At 40.9% G+C, this 14,665-nt stretch overlaps 1 protein-coding gene across 6 annotated transcripts in view; it reads left to right on the top strand.

The window, feature by feature from the left end:
- Positions 1-2,403: 2,403 nt before the first annotated feature.
- The window catches only part of ece2b (endothelin converting enzyme 2b), a 45,004-nt gene continuing 32,742 nt past the window's right edge, over positions 2,404-14,665 (top strand). Inside the window, exons 1-2 of one of the 6 annotated variants that reach the window (XM_010898512.5) lie at positions 2,404-2,538; positions 2,642-2,781. In XM_010898512.5, coding sequence (XP_010896814.3) covers positions 2,749-2,781 — 33 coding nt within the window. In that variant the 5' untranslated portion in view covers positions 2,404-2,538; positions 2,642-2,748. Of the gene's footprint in view, positions 2,539-2,641; positions 2,782-10,330; positions 10,355-10,945; positions 11,128-12,438; positions 12,740-14,665 lie in introns of those variants that run through there. The other 5 variants (XM_010898513.5, XM_010898518.5, XM_010898516.5 and 2 more) reach the window with 5 other exon arrangements.

Consider the following 14,665-nt stretch of genomic DNA (forward strand, 5'->3'; position numbering starts at 1 on the left):
AGGACTTACCGGGTATGTATGCCAGCAATGATTTACCTTTTTTTATCAAATGTTTTTACAACAAACAGTACACCTGCAGTGAAGCAGATGTTTTCCCCTGTACTTCCCCATTCCCAGAAGAAAAAGTGCCTAGTTTACACCACCTTCCAGGCCCCCAGTCCATCCAGTCCTGCCAAACCACCACCCTCCCACTGTACTAATGAACCACTTCTTTTCAGTAAGTAGAAACAAGGACAGAAACAAAGGAAAACAACAACAGAACAACACAGGAAAACAGACAGAAAATTAAGCAAAGCCAGCAAGCAAGCCAGCATGTGTTCTACTGTCAGTGGGTGTGTGTATCTGCATTGCATGCATGGGTGCGTGCGTGCATGTGTGTGTGTGTGTGTGTGGGAAAGTGCTACATTGGAATCTTCTTCTGGAAAATTAGTTTAGTCTTTTGAGCTTAACCTTTATTAAACATGGTTATCTCTATCTGAGAAAGTCTTACCTCCAGATGGGCTAAGAAAAGCTAAGCGTTTCCACCTAACTCCACTGGCACCCCATCTCTCTTCAGGGAATGTCAGCAGCACCAACATACATGTCCAGACACCACGTGCATTAGGTAGATTTGTACTACCTGCAAGGGAACCCTCTAGGGGAAGGCAAAGCCGCAGTCTACACCATGGACCTACAGTAACGAGGGTCACACAGTGGATGACCTTTCATGGACCATCAATGTGGTCAAGAGCTACAACAGCAACTAAGGTGTTAAGAGAAATTGGACACGTCGCTACAGGTCCTCTTCAAACACTGACACTGCACAATCCACAGTATCCTGACCGGCTGCAATCGAAGCCTGTCTGGGAACTGCTCTGAACTCAGTAGCAACACCCTACACGGGGGCACTTGATTACTGGTGCCAAGCTCCCAACCATTCAGGACATATTTTCTAAGCGTTGCCCGACAATGGCGTTATCAAAGACCACACACGTTCTTGCCACAACCTATTTATCCTCTTACTGGCGGACCGAAGAGGTTCTGTATCAGTGCAGGAGATCCTACTCCAGCCGGCTCGGGGTCAAGCCATTAGACAGTTCCACACTTCAGCTGGAGGGCCTGCACACCCTAATCACAAAAACACATACTTTCTGGCAAGAGCCAGCTACAGGCATAAGCTATATACACGGTTCCTTGGGGCCCCAGCCACTAGGGGGACCCCCAGCTCTAAAAAGGTTTACCAAAAATAGTTTTACTTAGTTGGGATCTCAACTAACTATTTTAGAGTAAGAATGGTACACCACTCACAGTCTGGTTGTACATAAGCAGATTCATGTCAGTCAATTATTAGTTGACACAGTGGCAGTCATTAGCCCCGTGGCTGAGTACATCCCAAACGTTTGTTGTTGTTGATGTATTCACACTCAGTAGACTTGGCATCCTACCAATTATTTTTGTACATTTATTTTGCTCTAGTCCGTGTGTAGTTACCAGTGCAAAGAAACTGGAATAAAGCAATGGAGAAAGCTTTTTAGCACTGGAGGATTGGACTGACATGGACCTGAAAGGCTAACTGTTGGCCATATATATATATATATATATATATGTGTATATATATATATATATATATATATATATATATATATATATATATATATATATATATATATATAATGTTGACTAGAATGCCAAGCTAGCTGTCCTGCACCAGCAACCCAGGACACGTTTGAATACAAACAGTAAATGCTACCAACTGCTGCAATCAGACTTCAGACTTTGTTTTTGTATTCATTAAGGCACAGACTACTATTTAGCTCTGAACAATTTAAACATCCTCACTCCTCGACCTGATACTTGTAAATTCTGTACTATCCACTTTACTAAACATTTGGACCCTTACCTTAATTCGCACAAATATTCTTATAAGAGTTTTGTTCTCATTAATGTTAGCTTTACATTTAATTATTGGTTAATTTACTTGCACTGCATTGAGGGAAACGGCAAGTAAGCATTTTGTTGAATGGCCCATCCCTTGTGTATCCTGTTCATATGACAAATACAACCTGAAACTGCATTTTCATAGCCATATAAACCCTTTTTTTGTACAGGAGCAAAAATATTTGTGAGCAAATAGTCCTTCTGCACCCTACAATTTGCCATTAGGCTGATGGGTGGCAAACAAATGACCCCCCTGGAGGAGTGTCCCTGGGGCATGTCATTAACTCAGACTTGCCTTCACTCTGTGGCCTGTCTCACAGCTTTTCTCCTTCCTTGAATTCCCCTTCGGGATTCGAAAACCTGATGCTTACAATACGTGTGTTGTCTTGGCAAAGGAAGGTTGTGTGTATGTGTGTATATTAGTGTGTGTGTGTGTGTTTGACTGAGAATCTGAGTGAGAGGTAGAGGGAGGGCGGGTGTGAAAGGCTACAGGGTGATTGCTATCTTCCTTCTGGTTCATCTCTGGGTTTACTGCAAGCGTGAGAACGTTTTTTTCTCACGACGATGGGAACATTCTGCTGTATTCTGCTTGCATTCGGGAGACACTACCTTTGGGATTAGGTGACGTTACGCTATGGCGCACCTTTGTCGATTATAAATAAATACTGATAGGTATTGACACGTGAGGGAAAGGTTCAGTGAATGTCATTTTGTTGTTCCACAGTATTTTTGAAAGAGATGGCTTCGCGATCCAGCCACCGGAATCATCAACAGAAGAGGTAGAGTGTCACTCGCGCTCGCCCTGCCGTCGATGTTGCTGTCTGCTGCACGATGAGCGTAGCTCTGCAAGATTTGCGGAACAACGTAAGTCTAGCTATGGAAATAGTTCATCATCCCACATCTCACACAGCATGATACTCATGTATTATTTTTACTAGATAGGGCAAAATCAAGCATGTGATGAATGTTCATGCAATTAATCATCCTGTTTTTCTATGGTAAAATGCAGAACCATTTGGCAGAACCATGTCGAATATGCCTTTTATATTCTGCTCCTCTTGTACACCGACACGCAACAGAATGCAGGAACATATTTTCAGTAGGCTTTCGTTCCTAGTCATAACCATCACAGAAATACTGCGATCGGCGCTGCCCGCCCACGATTGAAATGGTGCGCTTATTCAATCCATGCGTTGTCCGTATCTTTTCATCATTTGACATAATCATATAGGTTCCTCACGCATATAGACTACATCGTTTTCGTATAGATGCATTTAAATAATTTTTATTGTTTAATTATATTCTAGTACAGGACTACCATATTTTAAGTTAGATAGAAGTGTATTAGGGCAAGACCCTTTGGACTGTGTGACATTATTATTTTCTGCCCAATTCTGTTTTTTATGCACATTTGTTTTACCAGGTAAGTCGAATTAGAACACATTCCAATTCACATACGACCTGAGAATAATTAGGGTTAATTGCTTTGCTCGGGAAAAGAAAGGCGTCTTTTAATCTACCAGCCTTTATGATTTTGGTCAGATGCTCTATCTAATCTACCTGCCACCCTCTGTGACCAGGTATTCTGTCAGGTCTCATCGTTGTTGACTGGCCGTGAGTCAGAAACCCACAAACGAGCCCGCTTGCCTCTATACCCACATCTTTGAAGCTCCCTCAGTTCTCCCCTCGCTACAATCTGGTGACTCCCAGTGAGTAGCGGGGCGATTTAGAGACCCATCAACTTCGGACACACTTGGGACTTAACTGATGCAATTCATCTTCTCATTTTTTATTATTAAGCATCAAATCCAAATGAATAAATTCCTCCTGTGATTTTAGCTCAGTAACAGAAGGTATTTCATATATCAAGTTTTGAAATCATGTGGGATTCAGCATGGATGTACCCGGCTCAACATCTGTTGTCTGTAGGACGATGGTCCTGCAGTGAAGTTACAGTAAAGGCCATGTTTCTAATGTATTTTTACTCATACAATCTCTTGATTACATTGGTCAGTTCTCAGTGGTCTCGGAGTTAGTTCGGTTGATTCACCACAATGGTTCACCTATGGAATGACTCCTAGAATTAGCCTACTAAATAAATAAAATTATTATTATTATATTATATATTATTATAATTATATTGTATATATTATGTTATTATTATTATATAATATATATATATATATATAATATATATATATATATATATATATATATATATATATATATATATATTAGTTAATTGAGGTAGATCAGATTGGAAAAAAATACCCTGTATGGTTCTGCAAAAGGAACTGCAAAGAACATTTCAGATTGAGAATGGTTTCAATAAAATATCCTTTCTCCATAATGGTTCAATAAAGAACCCAAAAAAGATGGTCTATCAGACCCTCAATAATTTATAACTGTAGCAGTAGTTTTTTTTTGGTGCCATTTAGAAACGTGTTAGCGTGGTTCTTTGCAGTGCATATCCTTCAAAAAAGGGTTCAAAATAGTGGCAGACGGCTTCCACTATAGTAACCAAGCCAAAGAACCTCAGTTGGGTACTATTTTGGCTACTCTGATGAATGGTGCTTATTTTTGTAATGTAAGGTATATTTTGGGCATGTTTCATGTGGGCTAGAGAGGGAGTGTGCTGGAATAGCCAGGGGCCAAATTCAAGCCCATACGTTAGCAGTATGTGTTCACCAGATGCAGCAGCTTAGACTGCTAAACCCTTATAAATAAAGCAGTGTATTGTTATATATGGCTAAAACATCCTAAGCCATGAAAGGGTGCTTGTTTAATAGTGTTGGATTAAATCTGAATTAAAGTCTGCAAGATCACATATGGATAGTTCTACATAACTGAAGAGAATAGTACAAAGCATTGTAGCACAATTGGTCACACTGTATGTAATTCCAACAACCCTGTTGGCTACATAAATACAACACTACAGGCTACTTTCTAACAACGCTGTTGGCTACTTCCAAACAACACTGTGGGCTATGTCCAAACAACATTGTAGGCTACTTCCAAACAAAACGGTAGGCTACTTCCAAACAACACTGTAGGCTGCCGCCATGCAACACTGCAGGCTACTTCCAAATAGCATTGTTGGCTACTTCCATACAACACTGTAGGCTACATTCTAACAACACGGTAGGCTACTTCCAAATAAAACTGTAGTCATCTTCCATACAACACTGTAGACTACTTCCAAATAACACTGTAGGCTAATTACAAACAACACTGTAGGCTACCGCCATGCAACACTGTAGGATAATTCTATACAACATTGTAGGCTACTTCCAAACAACACTTCATGCTACTTCCAAATAGCATTGTTGGCTACTTCTATACAACACTGAAGGCTACATTCTAACAACACTTCATGCTACTTCCAAATAGCATTGTTGGCTACATCTATACAACACTGTAGGCTACTTCCACACAACACTGTAGGCTACTTCTATACAACACTGTATACCTCATATATACTGCAAATCTAAATGCATATTCTCATTAAACTGATTGAGATGAACTGGTGGGTATTCATAAACTGCATGACCGCTTAAGTGGCACAACTTTGAAGTGTAATTATCTTTCACAATTGAAAGCAATATGAAGGGATGGAGGACAAACAAATGTTTCTGTAAAGTAGGATGGAGGTAAAGCCACCTGTTCCGTACACGTTTAGATGGGGGGATAGGTCAAGGAAAAGTCTGATTCACATCTATTCTAAAAGAAGTTGCCATGACTACTGACAGACAGCTGTTGACCCATTACGCCGAGCTCGGCATTCTTGTCATGTCATGTTGAAATTCAAGACACCTAAATATTATGCAATGTCAAAATGCTGGTATCTCTATAGTGAGGTTTTGAAACAATATTGTGCTACAGACGTGAAATCAAATGTCCACAGGGAAAACTACCTGATATAAGACTAAGGAGATGGAAAAGCAGCCCCACTGTTCAAATTATCGTGACTCAATTAGTGTCCCATAGACCCAGCGGGCATTTCAGAATATCTCCATTATCTCTGTAATGAAGATTATTAACGACTCTATATGTGCACCAGGCAACCGTTGAGCAGGAAGTAACTACATGCGCCATGCACTAACTCAAAATTAGCTGCAAAAACGGTTGTAAGGCCTGTGCTGTTTGCAGTATCTTTGTTAACAAGACCAGCAGTGTTTATGCCACCTCAGGGTATTGAGTTTAACTTGAGTTTAACCATGTAGGACATTGAAACAGCTAAGGTCTGCCTGGATATTAACATGCACACGAGCCATGTCATTATACTCTCACACACAAGCGTGAGTAACACACATTTTCATTCTGTACATGTGCCATTTAGCTGGTTTAGCATAGCAAACACTTTTACAGAGGGCACTCCCACTGGAAATCAAGCCCAAGTTCAGGCTCATTTCAGCAGTGATGCCCAGACATGCCTCCATTTAGCGGTTGCTCTGAAAGACATTTTAGTAGAAGCTGACAGGTATAATGCGTTATAAGTTGTTATAAACATGTGTAAGCATTTCTAAGGTCTTATTACAAGGCTTATAATTATTTCTCTGTATAGTTCATAGTCAACTGATTCAGTCCAGGCAGGGTAGCCTAGCGGTCAACAGTGTTAGGCCAGTAAATGAAAGGTTGATGTTATTTATCCTCAAACTGACACCGTGAAAAACCCTGTTGTTTTTTTCCTTGAGCACACCGTCAAATTGCTCCAAGGTTATTGCTGTAAATACAAATGTGTTGTTATCATCCTTACCTGGTAAAATAACAGTATAAAAGGACTGTTATTAGGAGATGACTGTAAGATATCGGTGCCTGGTAGTATTTGCTTGCAGAATTGAGAGAGTGCCCCCAACCAATGCTTTCCGGAAACTGACTTAACCTCCAGGAAAACAGATTATGACACAAATATGTTTTTTGTTTTAAATGAACTGTTTTATTGTTAATGTCATAAAAAAAAGACAATATTATAGTAATTTATTAAAAAATTAAATATAACTAGATATTATAAATAGTTTACAAGGAATAGCTATCCTTACTTTTAATGTCACTGGTGTTACCATTGATGAAAATGAACCCTTTGAAAAAAAACATGCACCATCCATCCATGCTGACCTTTTCCTGGCTGTATCTTAGATACATCAGGTTGTCTGAAGATTTCTTTCTGGTTTTATGATCATTGGTGTTACTGTTCTTGCTGGTAACACAAGTGATATGATGATAACACCAGTGACAATCAGTAGCACTCCTATCTTTTTTTTTCTGAACATTAGGTTTTTATAAAAACCAGCAACCATATTTACGTAGACTTTTATTACTTTTTCAGTATTGTAATATAATTTACTAAACTGTTGCTGCAGTATCTTAGTAAAACTATAAAAATAACTTTGTTATTTTATGTTGATTTACAATGTCAAGGGTTTAACTATTAGTTGAACATATGTTTTGGTGTAATTTTTAAAACACTTATTTTTGTTCTAAAAGCCACCGTCTTATCAGCTACCATTTTCTTTTTTAGAATGACCCAGTTGTGAAAACATTAAAGGGCCAATCCAGGATTTGAAAAGCAATTAATCATGAACCCATAACATATTCTGTTGAGTAGCTGAGGGTGCTGGAGACATGTAACCACTTTTTAAATTCACAGGCATCGTTCACAGATCTTTTTTTAAACTATATTGTTTTGATAAATGTAAGAATTTTGGTACGTTACGCCCCTGTGTGACCTTAGCCAGGAAATGTATACCAGTTGTTCAGCTGTGGTCTCCTATCACAGTCCTGGTGGGAAAGGCAGAGACTAATTGATGACTGGAGAAGGAGGCTCTTGAATGACCTGAACCCTGGGTTGGTCAGGGCTGGGTATCCTGTGTGTGTGTGTGCGTGAGTATATATGCTCGGGTGTGTGTGTGTCCTGCTTCAGGGTGTTAGGGTGAGGTTCTTCCTGTCTGAAGGCCCTCCATCTGTCTTGGCTTCGTCGGCAGGGCCATGTCAGGGTCAGGGCCGGAGAGGTCCTTGTCCTAAATAGCACTCTGTTTCCTATAAAGGGCTAAATGTAGAGCTCTGTCCACAAAAAGGGGAAGATGATTTGGGATTTTACAGACTTTAGACAGTTAATTAGATGTCTTATCCAGAGTGACTAATGGGAGCATTCTGCTCAAGGACAGAATGACAGATCTTTCACCTTGCCTGCTCAGGAATTCAATCTAGAAAACGTATGGTTTGCTACTTGGAATAATAATAATAATAATAATAATACATGGGATTTATATAGCGCTTTTCAATGACCCAAAGACGCTTTGTCAAGTCTGTCTGTCACACCAAGGAAATGCATTTTCTTAAGATCATGTTCTGACTCTCACCTTCCTTTTCTTCCTTCTTTATTCTTTTCAACCATAACTCCTCTCCTAAAAAATCTGGTTACTTGAACTCATGGAAAACTTAAAAACAGTTAATACAAATCTCTTTCTCCATGTAATCTCTCTCTCTCTCCCTCTCTCTCTCTCTCTCTTTCTCTCTTACTCCATGGGACACAGGATGGGCTGGCAGTCAAGGTACCAGTCTACTCTGATTGGGGAAGGCCATGTTGAGATACTGGATCCACAGTCATGTTAGAGCCTGATTCTTTGGTCTCCAATGATTAGTTTAGGACTCTGGTGAGGCAGCTGGTATCTGCTCCCTTGAATCAATTCAAAATCTTCCTAACTCAAACACTGAAACTTTATTCCCAATAGAGCGATATGTTACAAGAGACAGTCATTTATCTATAGGCATGTCAAAAAGGTAGGCAATACCCTCTTTGCCAAAAGCCTGTCCCTTTATGTTTCTCCTCACTGGACACCCCTGACGGAATTAAGAAATTCCATATTTATGAGATAGAGATGTTTTATGTCCCATAAGTCAGGAAAATCTATTCTATAAAAATACCAACATTCTCGAAATGTCTATATGTGAATATACACATGTGAACATACTCATATTATATTGAAATTGTACGTGTTCTTGTATTAGTTAAAACTAGTGGTCCCTTCCACTGAACTAGGAAGCTTTGGGCATGATTAATAATGTCTAGGCTACCTTTCTAACATTTTCTCTTTCTTGACAATATCTGTTATTTCTTTCTACGGTCAAATGACTTTCTTTTTCTCTCTCCTCCATCACCTCACCTCTTCTCTCTTCTGTTTCTTTTGTTGTGTCTCTTGCCCTCCGAAACGTAGTTTTGTTTGGCTGTATCATTCCATTTTCCTTGTCGGTCAAGAAAGAAAACTCAGGCACAATCACTGGACTGAAAGTCTTTCACAAAATATTTAATTCTACCCTTGTAATTTACTGGTTTAGAGTCAACAGTCAAGATTCCACAGATTGAGGCCCAGTGAAAGCAGTAGCACTAAAATGTTGCTAGTTAATTATTAGCAGTGTCAATTCTAGCTAAGTTTGTGTTATTTTGCTAGTAGCCTGGGTCCTAGTCATTTTGATGTTATTGAATTAAATAAAAAGATAACAAGCCAACCAGCTTAGGATAAAAAATATATTACCAGAGTGTTTAGATGATCTCTAGAGATGAATGATGTTGAACTCCTGACACAACAGTTATTGTCAAAAAACATAGGATTTTTCCTTACAACCTGTCAAGCTTACTAAACGTACACAACGACTCCCGGACTGCATCTACGACTTTCATCACCCTGAGCAACACTGTCAAAACATATTTTTTTATAAAGTAAAGGTAAAAAATAAATAAAGATAACTACCTGCTTGTCTTGAGAATTACAACTCACAAGTCATCACAATGGCATTAATTTAAAGCAGGCGGTGGCTTTGATTCTACAAAATCTTTTACATTATGTCATTTTTTTTGTTTTCTATTATTTAGTATTATTTTTACTCTGCATGTACATTTAAAAAAAGCTGAAATACAAACGACATGACATTTGTGTCCTTAATGGTAGTTTTTTGTGGGTATGACCAGGAACCCTGGTTTGTCTAGAGCATGTGACCATACAAGGATAAACTGTAGGACTGTACAGTATATGTAGACCATTACCTAACCTAGTTAAAAAAATTATAATAGTAACAATTTAAATAAAATGCCTAGTGCAGGGGTATTTAAATCAGGGGTATTCAAATCCTACTGTAAGAGGTCTGGAGTATAACACTGGTATTCTGCACCACTTGATATATTAATTACGCCCTCCTGGTGTCCCTGGTCTATATCCATTCCTGATTAGAAGTGGGAAATGAAAAAGCAGCAGAACTGGCTTCGTAGTCTGGATTTGCATTCGAGGGCTCCAGTGTATTTTAGCAAATATATCTGCCAGAGTTTGCATGGTGTGGAATCCTGGTCCCGTTGCATCTTTGTTGAAAACATCTCTCCTCACTTCTCTATCTACTCACTTTGTGGAATAACTACATATTCTGCAGTTATCATCCAATGTGTACTGTAAGTCTCACCTAGTATTTTATGTGTTTTTATATCCGTCTAGTTCTCTAAATTGTGTGTGGGGACTGGGGGACTGGTGGACATGTGGGGTTTATTGGGGGTGATTATTGGGGGTTTTATAGTTTCCTGATAAGGGAAAATGTTTCCTGATAAGGAAGAACGTTTATTTTTTTTAATTAGGGCCAGTGTTTCGAGTAAAACCTATGGTTAGAATACCAGTTAGGTTTTTGGTGGCAATGTTATGGTTCAGCTAAGGGAAAATATGATTTTAAATGGGAATACTTTATTTGTGTGTGTACAATCACAGACACTCGGGAACTTTGCAGAAGATTGTTGTTAAAACTGCAGCAGACATCCTTGAAAGTTTATTGAGCCGTCCTTATTCTTTTGTGGATCATCCTTCTTTTGTTCTTTCTCTCTTTCCTCCCAGTTGTATTCCCTCCTTCCTCTCCATTGAGATATAGATACACAGAGAGAGGAGTAACCTTGATGCCTTGATCCGTGACGTCATTCTCTATCCCTGGAGAGGACTCTGTTCCCTCCCTCTCCCACTCGCTCAGTTCTGCTCTCTCACTCTGCTGCTCTCTTTAATTGATGACGCACGGAGGGGACATGTAGGGGGGCAAGGGAAGAGGGAGAGCGACAGAGACAGTGTGTATTTCTTTCTCTGTAAACACTCAAACAGATGTCTGTGAAGAAGAGGAATGACACCTGCGATGTGCCTCTGTTGGGCTGAGACTGACGGGGACAGAGAGAAAGACTGAAAAAGATTTGTATGTTGGTTTGAGCTTTTTTCCCCATCTAGTGTGAGTGTGTGTGTGTGTGTGTGTGTGTGTGCAAACTATGTACTTAATTGTTTATCATTTCATATTAGATGCTATTGTCTTTCAATTGAAATGAGATAAGCTTAGTGTTTGAACAGAACTGGACTAATGTTGCATGTGTAACCATTGCATTTTGAGAGTACCAGGGGCCTCCCCAGTTACGTTTGTTGTGCTTGGTCATTTACGGCACTCCCAGTGTGCTCTTGTGATGTGCGCTCAAGTGACTAACTGTGTTGGGACAGCATTTTGAGAGAGAATGTCCTGTTTGTGCGTGAACAATAACAACAGTCATGCAGGCTCTGGATGTGTCCCAAATGGTGTCCTATTAATTCTGCTCTACCTTTAACCCCAAACCTGTTCAAAAGAAGTGCACTATTTAGGGAATAGGGCCTGAACCCACCTCTGTAGCAGCTGACTATAGTCAGGAGGGCGCCCTCCAGAGGTAGTGGTATGGTAGGTACATAGTGGTCACTGCAATTATGGATGCCTTGGTAAAAATGGGCAAGGTATTATTTCTCGGACAGCATATCTAGGATTTAAAGTTTGCAACGGGTTTTACTAGAATTGCAACACCGGCCTGTGTTGTTTTTCTGTGTTCCTTTCTTGCTGAATGTCTATGTCTTCTTTGCCCCTCTGTCCTTCTCTCTTTTCTGTCTCCCTCTCAAATTCAAATTCAATTCAACTTTATTAGCACGACAGTTATTACAACCATATTGCCAAAGTTAGAAGTACAGTAGGAAGGAGTCTACACGGTAGCAGCCCCATTTAAGGTCACATCAAAAACAACAATAACCAGCATTGTCAGAAATATTCAGCAATAACAAAATGCTCAGAGTGAACAATAGGTACAAATAAACAAATAACAGTCATATAAACACTAAGAGCAGGGAGGACCGTCATCATAAAGAAAGACCTAGCAACAGCTAAAACGTTGAGGTGAACAATAACAATGAAGTGAGAATACATTTCTCTCTGAGAAATGTACATGAGAAATGGGCGTCTCCTTCATTCTCTTGAAACTTTCTGTTCTTTTTTTGAGAAATAATAATGCAGACAGAAAAAGGCTTGCCAAATAAAACTGACCCCCCCCCCCCCCTCCCCGTTCCCCACCACAGGCTGAAACGATCCATCTATCCTACTCTGCTTCCTCTTCTTCACCTCTTCATCTCTCTGACTCATCGGCATTGCTGCTCTGTGTACTTCTTCTTTTCTAACACTTCACTCAACCGTGAGTCACGTCTCACCGTGTCCATCCCAATGCCTTATGTCTGTCTGCTGGTCTTTGTCCTCCCAACCCCCAACCCTCAATCGGGCATTCCTCTCTTCCTCTCTCTTTCTCTCTCTTTCTTCTTCTCTCTGTACTTCTTTACCCCCGCCTCTTGCTGTTTGTCTGCTTTCTGTAACTCGCCCTCTTTCTGTCTCCTTCCCTCCCTTGCTGTTCAATTGCTTTGTGCTCAATGTTTATAGACCTTCAATGACTCCACGGAGAGAGGGATTGAGATAAGAAAGAGTGAGAAAGAGAACATTTGTAAGGGGCACACTCTCGAATACTTTATAAAATGTAAGTACTTTGACATCTCATGTATTCTTATATTTTTTATTTCTCTCTCTCTCTGTCACTGCAAGTCTCTCCTATGATTTTTTAAAACCTGAGTAAATAACCTGAGCTATTGCCCCGTAAAGCAGCTATTGACAGCTTTGCTACACTGCTAGGGGGCAATAAGAAACATGTGTCTGCTTGTGTGGGAGGGAGTTGTTGTGACTCCCTGGCTTGCCAGTGTCGGGCTCATTTTCAGAAAGGTCACGAATTGAAGAAAAGAGGAAAAGGAGATTGCTGAACCCTGACATCCGTTCTGTGTGGCTAGTGGGCAGCACTCAGTGAGTGTGTGTGTGTGTGTGTGCGCAGCGGGCTGATAAGTAGAGGGGCTTGAAAAAGAACAGGACATGGATCCTCATCCATGCTCATACGGACGGACAGACACACGCTACCATTTGAGAGTGTCTGAGAAGGCTGGAGTCTGTAGTGATGAGGGGGGAAGGTAGCAAAGAGAGGGGCTTCATTTTCATTCTGGCTCTGAGAACATTGGCCCAGAGCTGACTGCACTCACTAGTGTTTGTGCGTGTGTGCGTATGTGTGTGTATGTGTGTGTGCGTGCGTGTGTATGTTTTGCAGTGTGTGTGGAAGTAAAAGTGACAGATCCTACACCTTGTGTTTTTATCTTAAAGGGTGTCTTCTACCGTGTGCTTTTGCTGAGGTGTCTGACGTCTTTCAGTATGGACTTTCAAAGCAACTGTTAGATAAACTTACGATACATGTTGAGCTCTTACTGATACATGTAAGGAACAGTGTTCCTGATTCAGTGGCTGTGTCTGTTGTCCTAAGTACAGATGCAGGATCAGATTTCCCTTTCCAAATATGAACCCTACCCATTTGTGGTGAAAACTGAACGCCAGCATCAGTGACTAGAGGCAATTTTGACTAAAGGCTCTGATTAGCAACTGGTTAGATTCAACCAAGAGCACTGGTTTGTGTGTGTGTGTGTCTGTGTGTGTGTGTGGGGGGGGGGGGGGGGGTTGTCATCCTCTAGCCGTGTGTCAGTAATGCTACTGCATGTGTTCCTGCGTGCGTGTGTGTGTGTGTGTGTGTGTGTGTGTACTGTTTGTTTAAGCCAAACCCAGTTTGGAAGATTAGCTTCCTGGAGACCTCAGAGACGTGGAACGCCTCCCTAATGCCCCCCGTTCCTTCCCCCGGCTGGTTCTGACACCCTGGTGAAAATAGTGCCCTATAAGGTGCCGTTTGATACACAGCCCTGCTGTTTGGTCATTAAGGAAGGTCTCCTTAAGAAAGATTGTCAGCTTAAAAATGCCTCGGAGGGACAGTGAAGGATTCCTGTTTCAAGTGTGTATGTGTGAGAGAGAGAGAGAGACCACCCAGATGCAGCCCCAAACATCTCTCTCCTCACAGCTAACAGTGATGAGCAACTGGAAAATGTTATTCACCACTTCCTGTAATGAATAAACTGTCAATGTGCAAATGTGGATGTGCAAATGTGGATCTGCGTGTGTGTGTGTGTTTGTATTTACTTTGTGTGTGCTTCAGAGTGATGCTGGTAATCATTTGTGTTTAGTGCGTTGGACCTCACCCATGTTTCATGGCGTCAGTGTGTCTAAGCACCTTCACTCAGGGGAATCAGGGTCCTGGAGTAAACTGACCTCCCTCACACCCTCCCTCTCTCTCCTTGTCTACTAACCTCCTCCTCTCTCTCCTTGCCTACTAACCTCATCCTCTCTCTCCTTGTCTACTAACCTCCTCCTCTCTCTCCTTGTCTACTAACCTCCTCCTCTCTCTCCTTGCCTACTAACCTCCTCCTCTCTCTCCTTGTCTACTAACCTCCTCCTCTCTCTCCTTGCCTACTAACCTACTCCTCTCTCTCCTTGCCTACTAACCTCCTCCTCTCTCTCCTTGCCTACTAACCTCCTCCTCTCT

Source organism: Esox lucius, chromosome 1 (genome assembly GCF_011004845.1).
Source record: "Esox lucius isolate fEsoLuc1 chromosome 1, fEsoLuc1.pri, whole genome shotgun sequence".
NCBI classification, from domain to species: Eukaryota; Metazoa; Chordata; class Actinopteri; order Esociformes; family Esocidae; genus Esox; species Esox lucius.